The 21335-nt window shown below is 36.7% G+C and overlaps 1 protein-coding gene across 3 annotated transcripts in view; it reads right to left on the reverse strand.

Moving 5' to 3' along the window:
• Positions 1–21335, reverse strand: part of Senp7 (SUMO specific peptidase 7) — a 101071-nt gene that overhangs the window by 5649 nt on the left and 74087 nt on the right. For all 3 annotated transcript variants that reach the window (XM_042676892.1, XM_042676893.1, XM_042676891.1), the window contains 8 exons: positions 16886–17065; positions 14795–15036; positions 11014–11147; positions 8920–9036; positions 6011–6133; positions 3719–3811; positions 2169–2293; positions 85–137 (listed from right to left, as the gene is read on the reverse strand). In XM_042676892.1, coding sequence (XP_042532826.1) covers positions 85–137; positions 2169–2293; positions 3719–3811; positions 6011–6133; positions 8920–9036; positions 11014–11147; positions 14795–15036; positions 16886–17065 — 1067 coding nt within the window. The remainder of the gene's footprint in view (positions 1–84; positions 138–2168; positions 2294–3718; positions 3812–6010; positions 6134–8919; positions 9037–11013; positions 11148–14794; positions 15037–16885; positions 17066–21335) is intronic.

The raw sequence follows: 21335 nt of genomic DNA on the forward strand, positions 1-21335 counted from the left end.
CATGTTCACTTAGCAATACGCTATTTCATCAATAACATTATATATGAATTTATCTTCCTTCATATTTATATAAAACACACTTACTTTGGGATCCTCTGCACTTAAGGACAGTGTTGAAGTAGGATGTAGATCATTATCTAACAAAAAATAATGAAGTGAGTATGAGACTTTACTATATATTTATGTTTAATAGTGACAAATTCAAACTGTAATATATATATATATATGTATGTATGTGAGAGAGAGAGAGAGAGAGCGCACCCTGGGGCTTAAACTCAGGGCCTGGGAACTGTCCCTGAGCCTCTCTGTGCTCAAGGCTAGCACTCTATCTTGAGCCACAGCACTACTTCTGGCTTTTTCTGAGTAGTTTATTGGAGATAAGATTCTCATGAGGGCTGGAAAAGTGGCTGAGTGGTTGAGTGCTTGCCTTGCATGCATGAGGTCCTGGATTTGATTCCTCAGTACCACATAAGCAGAAAAAGCTGGAAGTGGAACTGTGGCTCAAGTGGTACAGCACTAGCCTTGAGCTGAAGAGCTGAGAGACAGCAGCCAGGCCCAGAGTTCAGGTCCCATGACTGACAAAAAAAAAACAAGATTCCCATGGACTTTCCTGTCTGGGCTGGCTTTGAACTGTGATCCTCAGATCTCAGGCTCCTGAATATCCAGAATCATAGGCACGAGCCACCAGCACCTGGCTACAAATTGTAATATATACAGAGTAGTAAAAAAAAAGAAAAATATCTCAGATCTATTTCACAGTTTTATGGTTAACATTATGAAGAAAATTGATGATTGGTTATTATCAGGCAATGCATAAACCACAAGGTCAAAACCTGAAACATCAGTTAGCTGAGTCAATTTCCTATTTTAAAAAGAGATAGTCATCAAAGATAGTTCATAAACTATCTTCTGTTTTAATGTGGAAAGTGAATTTTCTAGTAATAGCTCTTCTAAAATTGACCATAGTGATCTAAGTCACCTCACTTTTGAAGCTAAAAATAGTAAGAGAAAATTGAAAATAATTGGTTGCTTCCTTGTTTCTCTTCCCCCTTTTAACAGCATTAATGGAAAAGATGGCTGTCAACTGTGCTTGCTACTTAGGCTACAGAGACAAAATATGTAATTTTGATTTTTTTCAAATTAGTTTTTATTGTTCACATAATTAAGAATCCAGATTACACTAAGCAAAGTGTGCACCTTCTAATCTCAGCACCCAGGAGGCTGAGGCAATATTACAAGACTAGGTTAGGCTACACAACAAAATCTCAGCAGTCAGGAGCTGAGGCAATATTACAAGATTGGCCTAGGCTACACAACAAAACAGAAAGAAAGAAAGAAAGAGAGAGAGAGAGAGAAAGAAAGGAAAAAGAGAAAGAAAGAAAGAAAGAAAGAAAGAAAGAAAGAAAGAAAGAAAGAAAGAAAGAAAGAAAGAAAGAAAAGGAAGAAAGAAAGGAAGAGAAAGAGAGAGAGAGAGAAAGAGAGAGAAAGAGAGGGGGGAGGGAGGGAGGGACGAAGAAAGAGAAACAAAGAAAAGAGGGAAAGAAACAAAGAAAAGAGGGAGGGAGAAGAGGAAAAAGGAAGGAGAGGAAACAAAAAGGAATTTTATACTATGTCTAAGAAAAATGAAAAATCGTTGAAGAATTATGTGGTCTTATCTTTCTCTGATCACCTAATCTACAAAGAATACATTACATTATATTATGAGGCAATTGAAGATGAGTGTTGGTTTTCACCTCTGTAATCCTAGGTTTAAGGAGGCAGAGATCTGAGGATCATGGCCAGCCTAGGCAGGAAAGTCAGTAAGACTCATTTCCAATTAACTAATTAGTGATAGACGGCCAGTCTTGAGCCAAAAAGCTAAAACACAAAACCCAGGCCCTGATTTCAAGCCCCAGTACTGGCACATAAAATGAAGCAGCAATTGAGAGTTCAGATTATGCTTGAAGATCCATGGCATGAGGTTTAGTCATATTAGCAAAACCATTCTTTACAAATTCTGTAATAAAACTTGATGCCAAAAACTCAACTTTAGTACATATCTGTAATAAAAATTTCAAAACTTATTCTTTGTTGTAATAAGCTTACCAATATGCTACTTTTAATTTCATGTTATAATCTGTAGCCATTTTATTATGTCATTATTAAAAACATTACATTAACAATATAACCTATTGTTTTGTTGTCATGTTGAGATTGCTGAGCCTGGAATTGCTGGGATACGGTTTGTGGGAAATCTTCATACACAACTTCTTCTAACCATGGAAAACAAATGACTGCAAGATACCAGTGAGACCTGTTGAAGAAGAATTATAATCTTAAAAGCATGCAAAATCTCAACTATGTTTATTGCAGCATTATTTACCATAGCTAAGATATGGAACCAACCCAGATGCCCCTCAGTAGATGAATGGATCAAGAAAATGTGGTATATATACACAATGGAATTCTATGCCTCCATCAGAAAGAATGACATTTCCCCATTTGTTAGGAAATGGAAAGGCTTGGAAAAAATTATATTAAGTGAAGTAAGCCAGGCCCAAAGAAACATAGGTCCCATGGTTTCCCTTATTTGCAATATCTAATATAGGTATGAGTCAAGCGGAAAAAGTCAGAGAATGTGATGTTAGGAAAACGAACCCTCAAATATGTATTTTAATGTTTTTGTTTCTTTCATGCATGTGTTTCTAACGCATTTATAAGATTATTTCTTTGTTGCTTTGTATGTCACTCCCCCACAGTGTAACCCCCGCTTTCACTATATTTGATGTCAGTATAACATGTGGAGGAGACGGGGACAAACAAGTCGTTTAAGGATTCAGGTGGACCTGTTGCAACAATGAGAAGTACAAAATGTCATGTCAAAACCAGCTTTACAATGTTGGTGGGGGGGGGGGGTATGATTGGGTGGGGGGAGGGGGGAGGCTGGGAAGGGAGGTGAAGGGTAAACAAAGGAGGAGGCTGCAATGCTTGGTAAGAAATGTATGCATTATCCTGCCCATGTAATTGTAACCCCTCTGTACAGTATGTTCTCAAATAAAATAAAATTAAATTAAAAAAAAAAGCATGCAAAATCTAAACAATGTAGAAGAATATGTTCTAGAGCTATATATGAGAAAATGTGTATGACAATTTTGAAGACATCCATTGTAATAATTCTTGGTATAATGTAGAACAATCAATCTAAGACAAATGACTACAATTAACATGGACATGAGTAAAGTTATTTAGGATAAAATTTAAGTAATTCAAACTATTTCCTTTCATATACCCTGTACTTTCTGTTAAGAATATAAATCAATAGACTCATATCATCACCTTTTTGTATTAGATCATAGTTTTTCCTCTTATAATATAATGAGTAAAAAATTTTCTTATATCAAAAAAAAATTTAAGGGCTGGGACCTAGCTCAAGTGTTAGAGCACCTGTCTAGCAAATATGAGGCCCTCAGTTCAAACCCCAGTACTGAAAAAAAAGTCTCAGTCCTTATGGCCTTAGAGCTATATGTCATTTTGTTTTTCAACTATATTTACAACATAAACATTGTCAAACTAAAAACCTAAGATAAATGAGTCATTGTCTTAGCTATTTTCAGAGAAAAAAATTAAAGATGTAACCTGAGATTTATATACTATATTTTTTACTGATTATTAGCACTATAAATATTTTTTTCTAAATTGTCTTTCTTCAATTTGCTTTTAAATAATCTGAAATACTCACGACTCATTTACAGGAACAAAAATGTAATCTTTATTAAAAATGTTTATGTGACGAGTCCATGTTCTTACTCTTCTATGTCTTCTCTGTGCAACTCTGGAAAATACAAAAAATTTGATTTACGTAAAAAAACTAAAGTAAAAGCTGGGTACTGGTGGCTCATGCCTATAATCCTAGCTACTCAGGAGGCTGAGATCTGAGGATCATGGTTCAAAGCCAGCCCGGGCAGGAAAGGCTGTGAGACTCTTATCCTATTGTTTTAATAAGATGCAATAAACCCTCAAAGGCTATTTTTTGAGGTATTCAAATTGTCAGTACTAGAGATTGAAAGGTAAGTATTGGATATCATTTACTTTTGCCACTCACTATTTATTCTTAGTTAAATTGCTCAATCTTAGTCTCTTTTTCATCTAGAACAAATAGGATATAATTTATATGCCCTATGTATCTAAAGACACGGTTTTTTGTTTGTGTACTAGTAATGGGCTTGAACTCAAGAGCCTTGTACTTGTTTAGCTTTTTCACTCAAAGCTGACAATCAGGTTTTTTGTGGTTAAACTGGAGACCAGAGTCTCTTGAATTTGACTGGCTTCAAACAGATCCTCAGATCTCAGCCTCCTGAATAGCTAGGATTACAGCCATGAGCCACCAAGATCCAGCTAAAAACAATTAAAAAATGAAAAAGGCATAATGTATATAATGTATTTCTTATATTGTAAACTCATAGATGTGTACATTAATTCCAAAAAATAAAAACTCAAATTCCAGGAAATGGGAACATGGGGTTTTATTGTTGGTGGTGTTGGTAGTGGTTGTGGTGGTGTTTGTTTTTGCTTTTGGAGTTTTCTTTATTTGAGGGTAAAGGAGAGCACTAGAAGGAAGGAGGAAGGATAAACAAATGCAATCATGCTATTCATTATACACTATGTGGAAAATGAACTATGTAACTTGTGCACAGGGACAAGAAGGGGAAATGGGGAAAGCAAAGGGATAACACTGTCTAAAAAACATATGTACTCATTACCTGACTTATAAAATGGTAATCCTGCTGAACAACACTTTAATAACAACAATAAAATTATATTTCATGTGACTGTAACCCCTCTGTACAGTATCGTTACAACAAAAAAATTTTTAAAGAAACAGAAACTTACAACAAAAAAAAGAAATCTCTTCAGTACTGTACTTAATATAAGTTTTGGGGGGTAAGTGCGGGTGGGAGGATTTTTTTTTCCCCAGTCCTGGGGCTTGAACTCAGGGCTTGGGCACTGTCCCTAAGCGTCTTTTGCTCAAGGCCAGCACTCTACCAACTGAGCCAAGGTGCCACTTCCAGCTTTTTTTGTTAATGTGGTACTGAGGAATCAAACCCAGGGGTTCATGCATACAAGGCCAGCACTGTACCACAAAGCCATATTCCCAGCACTTATAATGCAAATTGTTAGGACTAGACAGAGAGAGTGAAAGCTCTATGCTGCTGTTGCCTGGGTCACTACTACTTTTTGCCTATCCCTACCCAATGCTTTATAGCATTTTAGTATTAATCAAAAAATACTTAGCCAGAGACAGGCGCCAGGAGCTCACATTTGTAAACCGAGCTATTCAGAAAGCTGAGATCAGAGGATCATGGTTCAAAGTCAGCCTGGGAAGGAAAGTCTGTGAGAATCTTATCTCAAATTCTGTGGCTCAAAGTGATAGAGAGCTAGCCTTGAGTAATAAGGCTAAAGGACAGTACCCAAACCCTGAGTTCAAGCCCCACAACCAACAACAACAACAACAAAATTCTTGGCCAGAAATTCAACTAAACTTCAAACTAATATGGTATTTCACATAATGTTGCATCAAGTTAATTAAACAGCAGTAAATGCCAGCAATGGTCAAAAAGAGAATGTACTAAAGAGAACCGGTTACAGAAGTTTAAAAAAAAAGTACAAATTTTTTAAATGGCAGTGAGACAATCAAACAGCAGTGTAGGAGCTGGAGGTCTAACAGTTCTGTCCATTGAAAGATGGACCCACTGGAGAAATACAATTTCTTAATAAAATCATGATCAAAGGTAACTGGGCAAGAAAGAAATTTTATTCTTGCCTTCCAACTGCTCATACTTCTACTGGGTATGCAACAGGAAATACAGCCGGCCTGCAAAAGTCAGCCTTCCTGTCAAAAGGCTCTTACAGCAAACAGACCCAAATCCTACACTGCCCATTCTACAAAATATTATAAAGAAGCCACTTCACAAGAAGCATGAAAATAATATATTTTCTCTTAAAACTCAACTGTGTAAAAGAATTGACTTACGAAAGATCTGGATTATCTTCTATTAAATTATTTTCCTTCCTTGTTAAACATTTATAGAAGAAACTACTAAAAATGTGACTTCGTTCAACAAGTTCATGTGATGCCTTCTCCAATATAAGATACCTGTAAAGCAGCAATCCCATAAAAATAAATTACTTTTTTATTTTTGCATGGCTTCTTTCTCCAATTGTCTTATGTTGTGGAACTCATAAATATAACCAATTACATTTAAAACCACCTCACATCTTCTCTGACTTTGACTTTCAGTTTATTTTAAATACCTTACCTTCCATCAAGATCATTTAAAGAAGAAATTGCCAACTTATTCATTCATTTAGTTAATAAATACATATCAAACTTCTACCAAGATCACATTTACACTAAACAGTAAAGAAAGTAAGAGGGGAATGGAACAGTAGCTCCATGGAAATAAAGAGAGAAGGAAATATTAATCAAATATCATATGACAAATATATAACAAAAGTTATAACACTTCTAAATAAATCTAGAAAACTTTCAAGCATTAAATTTAGTCTATTACTATACTAAATAATTCAACATAACTTTAGAATATAATCACTTAGTGATTAAAACTTCACCACGAGGAAATTTTGCTATTTCTAATAGTTTATGCAGGTGCCAGTGGCTCTTGCCTGCAATCCTAGGTATTCAAGAGGCTGACATCTGAGAATCACAGTTCAAAGGTAGCCTGTGAAAACAAACCCTCAAGATTCTTAACTCCAATTAATCATCAGAAATCCAAAACCGGAGGTATGGATCAAATGACAGAGTGCCAGCCTTGAGCAAAAAAGCTAAGCAAGACTGTAAGGCTGTTCAAGCAAAAATATGGGGGCGAAGGGGATGGGAGGAAGAAATAGATAAGTCTGCAGATGAGAATACTAGAAAAGAGAGAGCTATATACAGAGAGAATTCCAGAAAACTACAGATTCCCACATACCTAGTGGAATATTGACTACTATATGTATGTGAGGAAAATGTCCAAGGTAAGGAAATAACTATCCAAAATTACAGGGAATGGTGCCCAGCATTCACACAGGAATGATCCCTGTTCTTACTATTCAGAACTTCGTAATTCATAAAAGAATGAAAACAATATGTTCCTCAATGGTGGGAATTCGTCTTCTGTCTGACTTAGTAAATCTTAAAAACAATACATCTGAAAGCATGAACTTTTTTCCAAACAATTTAACTGTGTTTCTGAAAAAAAAAATTAAAGCATACAGAAATTTTAAAACACTCATACTTCAAAAAAAAAAAAAAAACTACCAGGGTGCCAGTGGCTCACACCTGTAATCCTAGCTACCCAGGAGGCTGAGATCTGAGGATCATGATTCAAAGCCAGCCCAGGCAGGAAGTCCGTGAAACTATTATCTCCAATAAACCACCAGAAAACCGGAAGTGGCGCTGTGGCTCAAGCAGTAGAGCGCTGGCCTTGAGCTGAAGAGCACAGGGACAGAGCCCAAGCCCAGAGTCCAAGCCCCATGACCAACAAAAAAACAACACAAAACAAAAAAAACTATCATATATGCAAGCCAAAAAGAATGAATGACTCATAATGAAGACCAATCAGTCAATCCTCAAGTGGACAGATGTTAGACTAGGCAAAAAAGGATAGTAAGTTATAAGGTCTAAATTTCCAAATGCTTAAAAAGTGAAAGACATGAAAGACATTTTTTTTTTTGGGGGGGGGGCCAGTCATGGGGTCTGAACTCTGGGCCTGGGCGCTGTCCCTCAGCTCTTGAGCTCAAAGCTAGCGCTCTACCACTCGAGCCACAGCGCCATTTCTGGCTTTTTTCTTTTTGCTTTTTTGGTGCTGAGGAATCGAACCCAGGGCCTCAGGCATGCAAGGCAAGCGCTCTACCACTGAGCCACCTTCCCAGCCCATGAAAGACATTTTTAAAAATTCCAAACTCAATTTCTAGAGATTTAGAAGTCCATAATATCTGTAAATATAAATGATATATTTTTGAGTCTTTATGATTAGCATTACAAATGGTATTAGCAAAACTAAGAGTTTAAGTAACATAATAAGTTTGGTTTGAAAGGAATCTGTGAGATAATTAGGGCCTCTCTCAGTGAAGTGTCAGAAATTTAAGTCTAGGGATATAGGCGAAAATGAAGGTTAGAACTGAAGTTCCTTTGAATTAGTTTTGTTTTGTGTCTCTCTCTTTTTTGGTGTTACTTCGCTTGTTCGTTTTTTCGGAGCTGAGGACTGACCTCAGGGTCTTACATTTGGTAAGCAAGTGCTCTTCCCCTGAGCTAAATCCCCAATCTTTGTGTTGTGTGTTTCGTAAAGACAGGATCTTGCTGTCCATCCCGTGCTGGCCTCAGACTCACTGTTCTCCTCCTTCCACCTTCTGAAAAGCTAGGGTCACAGGCACACACCACCATGTTGGACCACTGCATGAAAAGTTTAACAGCTTCCATATCTATACCTTCATTTTTTTGTGATGCAAGTTTAAAAAATTGAATAGAACAGTGATACAGATTTGTTAAGTGAAAGTTAACTTTTATGGTATTTAAAAGACATGATAGCTAAATATTGTTGCTTCTTCTCAGTTCTTTGCAATTATGTAATTTTTCCTTCATCATAATAATACAGTTTAGTCAAAGAAGCACATATAAAAAACTAACATACACAAAAAACAAGCAAAAGAGCAGTAGTATATGTAGAATGTATGTACAATGTGTGTACAGGTACATATGTAGTACCAATGAAAATTCAAAGAATGAAACTGAGTTTAGTAAAAATTTTTATAGGCAAAAAATTTTCCAAGTTTGAAATCTTGTCAGGTTACTTTAAAGTTAAAATAGTTCAAATAAAGACATTCATTTGCATTCATAGCAAAAACTATAAAACAAATAAGACCATTTATTATCATACTTACTTCAGGTAAAAATCAATTATTACATCATTAAGAAACTCTCCTTCTTCTAAACATTCCAGATCTTCATTAGTTACTCCTAACCCTCCCTTAGTAGGTGGTGGAGGATATACAATTAACCTTAAAAATAAAGTTAAAATTTATTGTATTGAAAATTTTAGTATCTATGAAATGTCTTATCTGAAACAAGAACTGAGTAGCAATCTGTAACTATAATAGAAAATCTGTAGAATATTTTCCTAAATTCTCACAAAGCTATTAATAATACTCTTATTGAACATTATCTTTTCTTTTCCAATAATTCCCAAGTAGGGTTAGCCTCAAAAGATTAATATATTAGTATAATTCTCAATATTTATCTAACCTTAATAACCTTACCACCAGTTACAATACCATTGAGGATGTCTCTCTTCTATATAATTTTTTTTTAACTTTCAACACTGCTTTATTAAAAAAATTTTATTTATTTATTTATTTTTGGGTCCGGTCATGGGTCTGAACTCTGGGCCTGGGTGCTGTCCCTTAGCTCTTCAGCTCAAGGCTAATGCTCTACCACTTGAGCCACAGCGCCACTTCTGGCTTTTTTCTTTTTGCTTATGTGGTGCTGAGGAATTGAACCCAGAGCTTCATGAATGTAAGGCAAGCGCTCTACCACTTGAGCCACAGCGCCACTTCTGGCTTTTTTCTTTTTGTTTATGTGGTGCTGAGGAATTGAACCCAGAGCTTCATGAATGTAAGGCAAGCGCTCTACCACTGAGCCACCTTCCCACCCTATTAAAATTTTTTTTAAAAAACCTATTTTTCTATATTCCACTTGCAGTCCTACATTTGAATCCCTACAAACAATTCCTTTCCATTCATATAAAACAGCCATCAAAAACTGTGGCTTACTTCTAGTGGCAACAACAACAACAAAAATAACAGGGTGGCTTAAAGGACAAGTTTCGCCTAAGAAGTAGTTGTAATGAGGAACTTAATAGAAAATGAAGAAAACAAATCATGAAGTCACACCAAAAAGTAACAGAGAACAGATGATAACCAGAGGCATCCTCTGGTACCCTGAGACCAGAAATGAATTACATGCTGTATTTTTAGAACAGTCATGGAAGTACTTAATGGGCAAATGTAGTAATGTAGTAATTTAATAAAGGCACAATATATATTTCTTGTACCAAAATAGCTCAAGGATCTAAGAGTCATTGCGATTGCTTTCATTTAGTATCACAGCACCAAAAACAAACAAGAAAAGGTAGCTGTCTTGATAGTTTCTAATTGACTATTTTCCTATACTATGCTTTGCTTCCAATTGTTTAAAAAAAAAACACATAAAAGCGTGGAAAGCACCTAAACTACATAAGCACTTCTGCCTTATCATCATGAGAACGTATATATACAATATGAACAAAAAACAACTTTTGAAAGAACTTAAACTCCAAATTCTTAAAATGAGATATACTTTAGTAAGCAATTTCATTTTCCCTATCCTAATACAGACATGGAATATTGAATCTTCAAAAACATCTACTGCTGTTTGGGGAATGATGGCTCACACCTATAATCTCAATTACTTGGGAGGCAGAGATTAGATTCAAAGCCAGCCAAGTAAAAGTTGGCACAAGCTCATCTCAATAATAATGCTGGGCATGATGACACAGACCTAAATGCTTAGTTATGCAGGAGGTATTTTAGGAGGATCACCCTATCAAGCCCAGCAACAAGCAAAACATGAAATATTAGCTGAAAAATAACTATAGCAAAAGGGGTTGAGGATGTGGCTTAAATGGAAGAATGCTTACCTATCAAGTTCAAGGCCCACCGAAACAAAAGCTACATTGCTTATTCCAACACTTCCAACGAACATTTTAATTTTTACCAAATATAACATCTCACTCTGTTATTTTGTCTTACATAAAACCAAGTGATATTACATTTATTATTTTCTTAGTAGAATAAATTCCTTATAAACTCAAATTATCTTCCTACCATCACCATGAAAGTAAAACTCGAAATATTTTAAAAGGTACACTACTCAAAAGCAGCAACATGAATGAAAACTACTATAGCACACCTACAACTAGGATATAACACAGTACATACTTCTGAACAGGTCCAGTATGCCTGACTTCTCGCCATTCTTCATCAGGATTGGATGTGATAGAAAGTGAGTAGCAACCACTACTCTGCTTCTGTAGGAAGGTGTAAGTAGGCTTGGCTGCATCTGTATTTGAAGGCTGAAAGAAAATAACAAGAAAGTTCTCTTTTTTAAATCCATAAACATAAATATGTCAATTTCAAAAAGATAAAGGTAAAACTAGATTGTGTTGAAAAGAAATTCATGTCAATGAGTAATATTTATATTTAAAATTTTTTTCTATAAAGAATAACCAAACCAAATAAATACTTGTGGTCAAAATCACCATATGTGATATACTGGTCAAAATTTAATTTTACTTCATTTCTTCAACATAACAACTATATAATTACAGAAGGATTTGATAACATCATAGTTTAAAAATAACCAAAACAGTTGACAAATAACAGAAAAAAATAAAATTTCAGATAAAAAGGCAAGATTGATACAAAAAATTAATATTCTACTATAAAATGGGAAAATTACAAATTCTTATAAACAATATAATTAACAATTGTCTCATTATGCATAAAGTAAAATAATGGTAAACTCTTATGCTTCATTAGCAGAAAGACTTATAGTGTGGCTTTCTGTAAGTCTTTTACATAAAAGGTCCTTAGAGCGGGCGCTGGTGGTTCACGCCTGTAATCCTAGCTGCAGGAGGCTGAGATCTGAGGATCGTGGTTCAAAGCCAGCCCAAGCAGGAAAGTCTGTGAGATTCTTATCTCCAATAAACCACTAGAAAGCCAGAAGTGGCGCTGTAGCTCAAGTACCAGTTTATATGTATGGACATGTACATGTATACCAAAGCTCCTTGGGAAATACTTCCATTCTAAAAATATATAAGGGGTATGTATATTATAAAACTTCCTTGATTTTTTTTTTTTTTTTTTTTTTTTGGCCGGTCGTGGGGCTTCAACTCTGGGCCTGGGCGCTGTCACTCAGCTCTTCAGCTCAAGACTAGCACTCTACCACTTGAGCCACAGTGCCACTTCTGGCTTTTTCCTGTTTATGTGGTGCTGAGGAATCAAACCCAGGTCCTCATGCATGCTAGGCAAGCACTCTACTACAGAGCCACCTTCCCAGCCCCATTCTTTGATGCTTTTTTTTTTTTGAGCCACCTTCCCAGCCTCAGTATATATTTTTATTATCCTCTGGTTAGGATTTCATTCTCATATAGATTTTTTTTTGGGGGGGTCCAGTCATGGGGCCTGAACTCTGGGCCTGGGTGCTGTCCCTCAGCTCTTCAGCTCAAGGCTAGCGCTCTACCACTTGAGCCACAGCACCACTTCTGGCTTTTTTCTTTTTGCTTTTGTGGTGCTGAGGAACAAACCCAGGGCCTCATGCATGTAAGGCAAGCGCTCTAACACTGAGCCACCTTCCCAGCCCCTCTCTGATGCTTTTTTAACTTATTATTCTTTCAGTATAATTTTAGACTTGAAAGCTAACCAATTAATATGATATGAGTATAAAAGTATTAATTAAGCTGCTGACTTTTTTCTCTTTTTAGTTGTTTTCTCGTAGATATTCTTCTGTTTTAGGATCCTTTTAACTCCTCAGTCTTTTCTTGTCTTTCATGAACTTGGTACTTTGGAAGAGTACTAGTCAGATAATTTTTTTTTATTGTGAAAATACTGTACAGAGGGGTTACAATTACATGGGCAAGATAATGAGTACATTTCTTATCCAGCATTGTAGTCTCCTCCTTTGTTTCCCCTTCCCATCACTTCCCATCCTCCCCCCACCCTTTAAAACTAAGTTTGACTCATTTTTTTCAGGATTATACTGGTGTTACGTAACACTGGGAAAAGTGGAATAGACTGATGCATCCTTCTCAGTGCATGCTATGAGGGGGAATATTATGTCAATATGTGCTATCAATAGTGATGTAGACTTTGTTCACTTAAGGTAATGTCTGCCAGGTATCGTCACTGCAGTTATTACTTTTTTCCATGAATATTTATTTTATTCATGAATATTAACATTTATTAATAAAAGTGAATATTAATATTAATATTCATAAATAAAAGACTAGATATCTACTTCTTCTTAAATGTTCACCTGTTAAATTTCACATCTATCAATGGACCTTGCCTAAAATAATCATAAATATAACTAGTTAGTAGTTATGTTTGGTAGTTATGTTTTCCTTATTGCTTTTGTTTACTAAATGCATTCTTTTAAAGACAGGATTTCTCCTATTGGCCATTTATTTATTTACTTATTAACTCAGTTATCTATTGTTATCAGTATATATATATATTTTTTTTTGGGGGGGGGGGTCCAGTTGTGGGGCCTGAACTCTGGGCCTGGGCACTGTCCCTCAGCTCTTCAGCTCAAGGCTAGCACTCTACCATTTGAGCTACAGTGCCACTTCTGGTTTTTTTCTTTTTTGCTTATGTGGTACTGATGAATAGAACCCAGGGCCTCATGCATGCAAGGCAAGCACTCTACCGCTGAGCCACCTTCCCAGCCTCAGTATATATTTTTATTATCCCCTGGTTAGGATTTCATTCTCATATAGATTTTTTTTTTGGGGGTGGGGGGTCCAGTCATGGGGCCTGAACTCTGGGCCTGGGCACTGTCCCTCAACTCTTCAGCTCAAGGCTAGCGCTCTACCACTTGAGCCACAGCACTATTTCCGGCTTTTTTCTTTTTGCTTATGTGGTGCTGAGGAATCGAACCCAGGAACTCAGGCATGCAAGGCAAGCGCTCTAACACTGAGCCACCTTCCCAGCCCCTCTCATATAGATTTTGTTAGTCTAACTTTCCAGCTTTGGCATTGATAATTCTATGAGATTTTGTTCTTTTGATAAAACAACATTTTGTGGGTTGGGAATGTGGCTTAGTTGGTAGAATGCTTGCCTAGCATGCATGAGGTTCTGGGTTAGATTCCTTGGTACCACATAAGCAAAGAATAAATAAAAGAAATAAAAAAAATTAAAAACACATTAAAAATTAGCTTAAGAAAATATTTTTATGCCTGGCGCCAGTGGCTCAGGCCTATAATCTGAGGATAAGATCTGAGGATCACAGTTCAAAGCCAACCCAGACAGGAAAGTCCATGAGACTCTTTTTTTTGGTTGGTTGCGGGGCTTGAACTCTGGGCCTGGGCACTGTCCTTGAGCCTCTGTGCTCAAGGCAAATGCTCTTGAGCCAAAGTGTCACTTATGCCTTTTTTGTTCCTGTTTATGTGGTACTCTATCACTAAGCCACCTTCCCAGCCCATGAGACTCTTTTTTGTTTTTAATTATGAAACTACCATACAGAGGGATTACAATTACTTGGACAAGGTAATGAGTACATTTCTTATCAAGCATTGTTGCCTCCTCCTTTGTTTCCCCTTCCCATCTCCCCCTTCCCCCCCCCCCCCCCCCCCCCCCCCCCCCCCCCCGGCCAAAGTTGTAAAGTGCATTTTTCGACATAACAACTTGTACATCTCATTGTTGCAATGGGTCCACCTGTATCCCTATTTAAATGATTTGTTTTTTCCCTTCCCCTCCACAAATTATACCAATATCAAATACAGTGCTCCAATAAAATACTCTGAAAAAGCTGGAAGCTGGTACTGCGGTTCAAGTGGTAGAGTTCTAGCCTTGAGAAAAAGAATCTCAGGGACAGTACGTGGGCCCACTGTTCAAGCACCAGGACTGACTAAAATAACATTTTGAAATCAGCGTAATATCAACGAAAGAATTTTTACTTCTACTTCTCTACCCCCGTCAATCAGATTAAACATATGCTAACCTGAGATAATGGTACCATCTTCATTTCCTCAGCAGCTGAAGCAAAGTAGTAATGAATAAAGGAACTCTCTTTTGAAGAAAGGTTCTGAAACAAAGGAAATGCCTGCACCCAAGACAATGGATAAGAAAGCTCTAATTCTCCGTTGGTTGTACTTATTTCCATCATAATGTCTTTCAATTTCAGCTCTTCTCTTTGTGAAATGGGAGTGTTTAGCTCAAGGAAAATGAATTCACTGGATTTTGCTATGAAAGAAATAAAAACAATTTTATCACTACTATTATTTTTCAATGGGATTATAATTAACATAATGTAATACCAGTAAGAATAATACAAAACTCAGGGGCTGGGAAGGTGGCTCAGTGGTAGAGCGCTTGCCTTGCATGCTCAAGGCCCTGGGTTCGATTCCTCAGCACCACATAAGCAAAAAGAAAAAAGCCGGAAGTGGCGCTGTGGCTCAAGTGGTAGAGCACTAGCCTTGAGCTGAAGAGCTGAGGGACAGTGCCCAGGCCCAGAGTTCAGGCCCCACGACTGCACCAAAAAAAAAAAAAAAAAAAAAAGAATAATACAAAACTCAATGAAGCATTCTGTATGTGAAGGGATAACCCAGGCAAATTAGAATCCCAAAATAGGTAACTATTAGTAACCTAGAACCAAAACTAAGTTTGACTCCTGTTCTAGTTAACTAGAATGGAAACTCTGCAATTATACTGATAGAATTCCCATTCCTAGCTAACTTGTTGATGAATAAATGATAATTAAGCAATTACTTTTCACTAGCCTCCTCTAGAGATTTATCCATCAACCAAGCAAGATATTCTAATTAAACACCTTCACTTTTTCATAAACCATTAACAACAACAATAGTCTCAAAAGACACTTCCTTATCTTGAACTTATTATATATTTCTTCATATTACCTACAACTTCTTGTTACTTTTTCTTGAATTTTCTTGCCAGAGTAATTAGATCAGGAAAATGAGTAATTTTAAAAGTATAAAATGCTGGATGCCGGTGGCCTGTAATCCTAGCTACTCAGGAGGCTGAGACCTGAGGATCACGGTTCAAAACCAGCCCGGGCAGGAAAGTCTCTTATCTCCAATAAGCCACTAGAAAACTGGAAGTGGCTGTGTCTTAAGGGTAGAGCACTCGCCTTGAGCTGAAGAGCGCAGGGACAGCACCCAAGCCCATACAGTTCAAGCCCCACAACTGACCAAAAAAAAAGTATAAAATTTAGCTTACTACGTAAATCTACAATGTACAAGAAAGTAGGTGGAAAGAAGGCAAAGAAATCAAAAGATAAGGGACTGGGAAGGTGGCTCAGTGGTAGAGTGCTTGCCTTGCATGCATGAGGGGGTTTGATTCCTCAGCACCACATAAGCAAAAAGAAAAAAGCCAGAAGTGGCGCTGTGGCTCAAGTGGTAGAGTGTTAGCCTTGAGCTGAAGAACTGAGGGACAATGCCCAGGCCCAGAGTTCAGGCCCCACGACCAGACCCAAAAAAAAAAAAAAAAAATCAAAAGATAAAAACAAATTTTACTAATCTGACTTAATTCTAAACCAATTCTATTTTCAACTTCATAATGAGTTGAAGACTAAACAAATTTTAGAAAAAAACTCATGATGCCTATATACAGACTAAGAAGGAAACTGATATTTTTTTTCCAAAAACTAAGAAAATGTTGAAGGCAAATATCTTTTATTTAACTTTGTCACTAGTTAAATGTCACAATCTATTAGAAACAATGCCAAAAAATCTCATGAGAAAAGTAAGTAAATAACTAAAAGATAGCTCTTTTTCCAAAAGCACAGAAAATTTTTGTTTTTAAGGTAAACAATTTTTAATGTTTTTTAAAGTATTCTTTTCATTTTATAAGATAACTTCATTAACCTAAGTAAAGTTAGCAGGAGAAATCATATCAATAAATAAAATAATTATCTTATATAATACTACGGGATAAAATTATTTTTATTCAATAAAATTTAATAATTATATTTTTGAAATTAATTTTAGAACACTTATTTTATGACTTATTTTTTTAAAACATTTCATAAAACCTCTAAGGTCATCCTGATATTTAGTTATTTTGTACTCACACTGCTGGCTTAATAGAGAGTTCTCTAACTGGGTCTGAATTTCTTGAAGATAACTTGAAGAAACCCAGAGGAAAAGGATAGCATGACTCCTTTTACTGTAATCTTCATCCTTACTTTTCCACAATCCAAACCTCTTCAAATGTGTGGTGTCTACTACCAATGAAACCTCATTCAGGGACACTGAAACAAATAAAGGTAATAATATAAAAGTTATAGGAAGATAGCACATATGTATATATGACAGTTCTTAATAAATTTTTCGAAAAGATAAATACATAGTTTTTAGAATCATGTTTCTAGTACCCTTCATTAAACTTAGTTGAAATATCTCAAGCAGTATTGCCAAAATAAAAATACATTCGAAATTAGGAAGTGTTGAAGAATTAGTAACTGATAATAAAATACAGCCATTTGGTTTCTCACATTATATGATTTCAGTTATGTATAGAAAACTGAAATTTAAGGCTAAATTTACAAAGCATTATACAGGGACTGGGGGAATAGCTCAACTAGGAGAACATCTGCATAGTAAGCATAAGGACCTGAGTTTAAACCCTACTCCACCAAGACGTAGGGAGAGAGAAAATTTTATGCACTAATATGTCTCACTAAGAATTATATCATTAGCAAAAAGGAGGATAAATATCACTGTTGAAACTCAGATTATCTTAAACTTGTTTTACATTTTTATCTTTCCTATCTTGGTCAGTATTTGACGGGGATCAAACCCAGAGCCTACATATGCTGACAAGCAATCCAACATTGACAAACATGCTCAAGTCTCAATAGTATTTTAATTAAGACTCCAAATACTATCTTAGACTAATTTCTGACTATATTTCTCCTCTAAAAGTATTTTTATTTCCCTATATAGACAAACCTCTAACAAGAGTCTCATGAATAATAGGAGATTCTGATGGGTCTAAATAACTACACTAAATTATGCTTTTGATTCCTTCCTGAACGAAAGAAATCTCTCAAGGTTTTCTTTTAATTCAAATATCCATATAATACTTGTTTAAAGAAAACCTGAAGACCAAGTTCTGGTGGCTCATACCTGTTATCCTAGTTATTAAGGAAGATAAATACAGAGGATTGCAGTTAGAAGGCCCTGTGGGCAGAAAAAGTCTGCAAGATTCTATCTCTAAAAACCCAGAAAAAAAGGAAAAAGAAAAAAGGCCAAAAAGCAGGCTGAAGATATGGCTAAGTGGTAGACTGCCAGCCAACTGTAAGGTCCTCAGTTCAAATTCTGATATTGCCAAAAAAAAAAAAAGGTAATAATCATGAGATCCTGAGTTCAAACACCAATACTAAAAGCAAAACAAAACAAGGAAAAACAGTAAATCCTAAAGGAAATTTAGCCCAACTTTAAGAAAGCAGCAATTCTACCAGAAAAGCAACCATCAGTTAAGTATAACCAAGATGAGTGCTCATCTGAAATAGTACTCTCAATTAGTACTCCTCCATGCTTTATCTCTTGACACCTTGCCACTCAAGTGGCAAGTAATACCAGCAACACTGGTATTACTTGGGAGTTTAGTATCAGGCCTTCCATAGATTCCAGTTTAACAGATCCTTGTCAGGTGATTAATTGTGAACATTAAAGTTTGAAAATGATTTTATAGTGAGCATTCAAATACTTGATTAACCAGTTATCTTTATGTTCCAAGTCCACTATTTTATTCTTCACGTTGTAACTTCTCCATTCTAAAAACCAACAGTAAAACTGGTAACAGATTAAAAGAAAACTGGGTAAAAACCCTCAAAAAAAATTGCTCATCATTTTTTCTTTATGCAGCTCACAACTCTATACCGACTTTTCTATCCTTCTTGCTTAGAAAAAGAACCCTAATTTTATTTAGGGAGCAAGATAGCTAGTTTAGAAAAAAAATTTGTTTCCTAGTTTTCTTTGCCAAGAGGTATGTGCCCATTCAATCGAGTAAGCTAATAAGTAGAAGGGGTAAGGTAACCAGTGCATCCAAGAATTCCCTTTTAAAGGGTGAGAGATAGATTGCACTTGCTATCTATGTCCCTTTCTCCTACCTTCTATCTGGAGGAACATTAACATGATGATGGAATATAAATAGCCCTATTTTCCAGTCTTGAGAATTAAAGTCAAATGCCAAGAATAAGAAAATATTAAAAGAGCCAGGCACTGGTAGCTCACGCCTGTAATCCTAGCTACTCAGGAGGCTGAGATCTGAGGATCGCGGTTCAAAGCCAGCCCGGGCAGGAGAGACCGTGAGACTCCTATCTCCAATAAACCACCAGAAAACCGGAAGTGGCGCTGTAGCTCAAGTGGTAGCGCGCTTGCCTTGAGCTGAAGAGCTGAGGGACAGCGCCCAGGCCCAGAGTTCAAGCCCCATGACCGACCAAAAAAAAAAAGAAAAAAAAAAGTAAATATTAAAAGAATCTAGAAGTTGGGAGCTGGTGGCTCACGCCTATAATCCTAGCTACTCAAAGCCAACCAGGGCAGAAAAGTCCTAGAGATCCTTATCTCCAATTAACCACCAGAAAACGGGAAATGAAGGGTGGCTCCAAGTGGTAAGCGGTAAGCGCTAGCCTTGAGCAAAAACGCTCAGGGACAGCAGCCATGCCCTGAGTTTAAGCCCCACAACCAACAATAACAACAACAAAAAGAGAATCTGGACCTCCAATGACCAAGGAAACGCGGTACTAGTTCAGTCTATCTCTGGATTTCTTCTATATAAAGAAATGCATTTCTTGAGCAATTGTTACAAACAGCCCAACATAATTAATAGTAAATATAAATATGGATAAATGAATTAATCACTCGAGTTGCGTGGAAAAAGAATAAATATTCATACCCATTGGTTCCCATCCACAAATATCATTTGTGTGTATATATATCAGTTTGGGGGCTTATATTCAGGACCTAAACTCAAGGCTAATGCTTTACTGGTTGAGCCACAGCTCCATGTCCAGCTTTTTACTTGTGACTTGGAGATAAGAGTTTCATAGACTTCTCTGTCTTGAATGGCTATGAGCCTTGATCTTAGATCTCAGCTACTCCAGTAGCTAGGATTATAAGTATGAGCCACTGGAACCTGCCACAAATATCTTTTAAATGCCTTATTTGGATTTTGTCTTTTTAATGCCTTGTTTTAAAAAGGTTTTGCAAATGAATAAACAGCACAGACAATATTTGAGAAAGAAAACTAGCATTTTCTTCTTTAAGAAATATCAGGCCTTATCACTATATTTTAATGTAATTACACTTTGTAATTAAAACTGTCTTTTTAAAACCATATTGGTTAGAAAAATGTAAGAAACCTATTTAAGGCAGCATACAAATAATAATTATAAAGAACTAAAATATCAATTTTTATATCTGTATAAGAATTTGGTTGGGGGCTGGGAAGGTGGCTCAGTGGTAGAGTGCTTACCTTGTATGCCTGAGGCCCTAGGTTCGATTCCTCAGCACCACATAAGCAAAAAGAAAAAAGCTGGAAGTGGCACTGTGGCTCAAGTGGTAGAGCGATAGCCTTGAGCTGAAGAGCTGAGGGACAGCGCCCATACCCAGAGTTCAGGCCCCACAACCGGACCCCCCCCAGCTCCAAAAAAAGGATTTGATACCTTTGGGCTGGGAAGGTGGCTCAGTGGTAGAGTGCATGCCTTGCATGCCAGAGGCCCTGGGTTCGATTCCTCAGCACCATATAAGCAAAAAGAAAAAAAAGCCGGAAGTGGCACTGTGGCTCAAGTGGTAGAGCGCCAGCCTTGAGCTGAAGAGCTGAGGGACAGCACCCAGGCCCAGAGTTGAGGCCCCATGACCGGACCCAAAAAAACAAACAAACAAAAAACAAACAAACAAAGAATTTGGTCGGGGCGTTGGTGGCTCACGCCTGTAATCCTAGCTACTCAGGAGGCTGAGATCTGAGGATCACGGTTCAAAGCCAGCCCGGGCAGGAGAGTCCGTGAGACTCCTATCTCCAATAAACCACCAGAAAACCGGAAGTGGCGCTGTAGCTCAAGTGGTAGAGCGCTCGCCTTGAGCTGAAGAGCTGAGGGACAGCGCCTAGGCCCAGAGTTCAAGCCCCACAACCGACAAAAAAAAAAAAAAAAAAAAGAATTTGGAAAGTAGCTCTCTCTACTATTTAGGTTTTTAACTATAGATTATAGACACTATCTTTTCTGAAATTATTTTCTTTTGAAGTCACATATCTTTACTTTTATCTAAATATAATAATTTGAAATATAATAATATAACTTAATATATAATTCATTACCATTTTGTACTAAGAACTTCAATTTTTCAGCTTCATATATTCTTGCTAGCTATATGATAATCTAATTATCAGATTAACACTATAATCTAATTATTAGACTATCATCAGAATTTTTTGGGGGGTCAGTGGTGGGGCTTGAACTCTGGCTTGGGCGCTGTCCTTGAGCCACAGCGCCACTTTCTCATCAGAATTTTTTATTCTGA

Source organism: Dipodomys spectabilis, unplaced genomic scaffold, assembly GCF_019054845.1.
Source record: "Dipodomys spectabilis isolate Male_0828 unplaced genomic scaffold, ASM1905484v1 ptg000032l, whole genome shotgun sequence".
Taxonomy (NCBI): Eukaryota; Metazoa; Chordata; class Mammalia; order Rodentia; family Heteromyidae; genus Dipodomys; species Dipodomys spectabilis.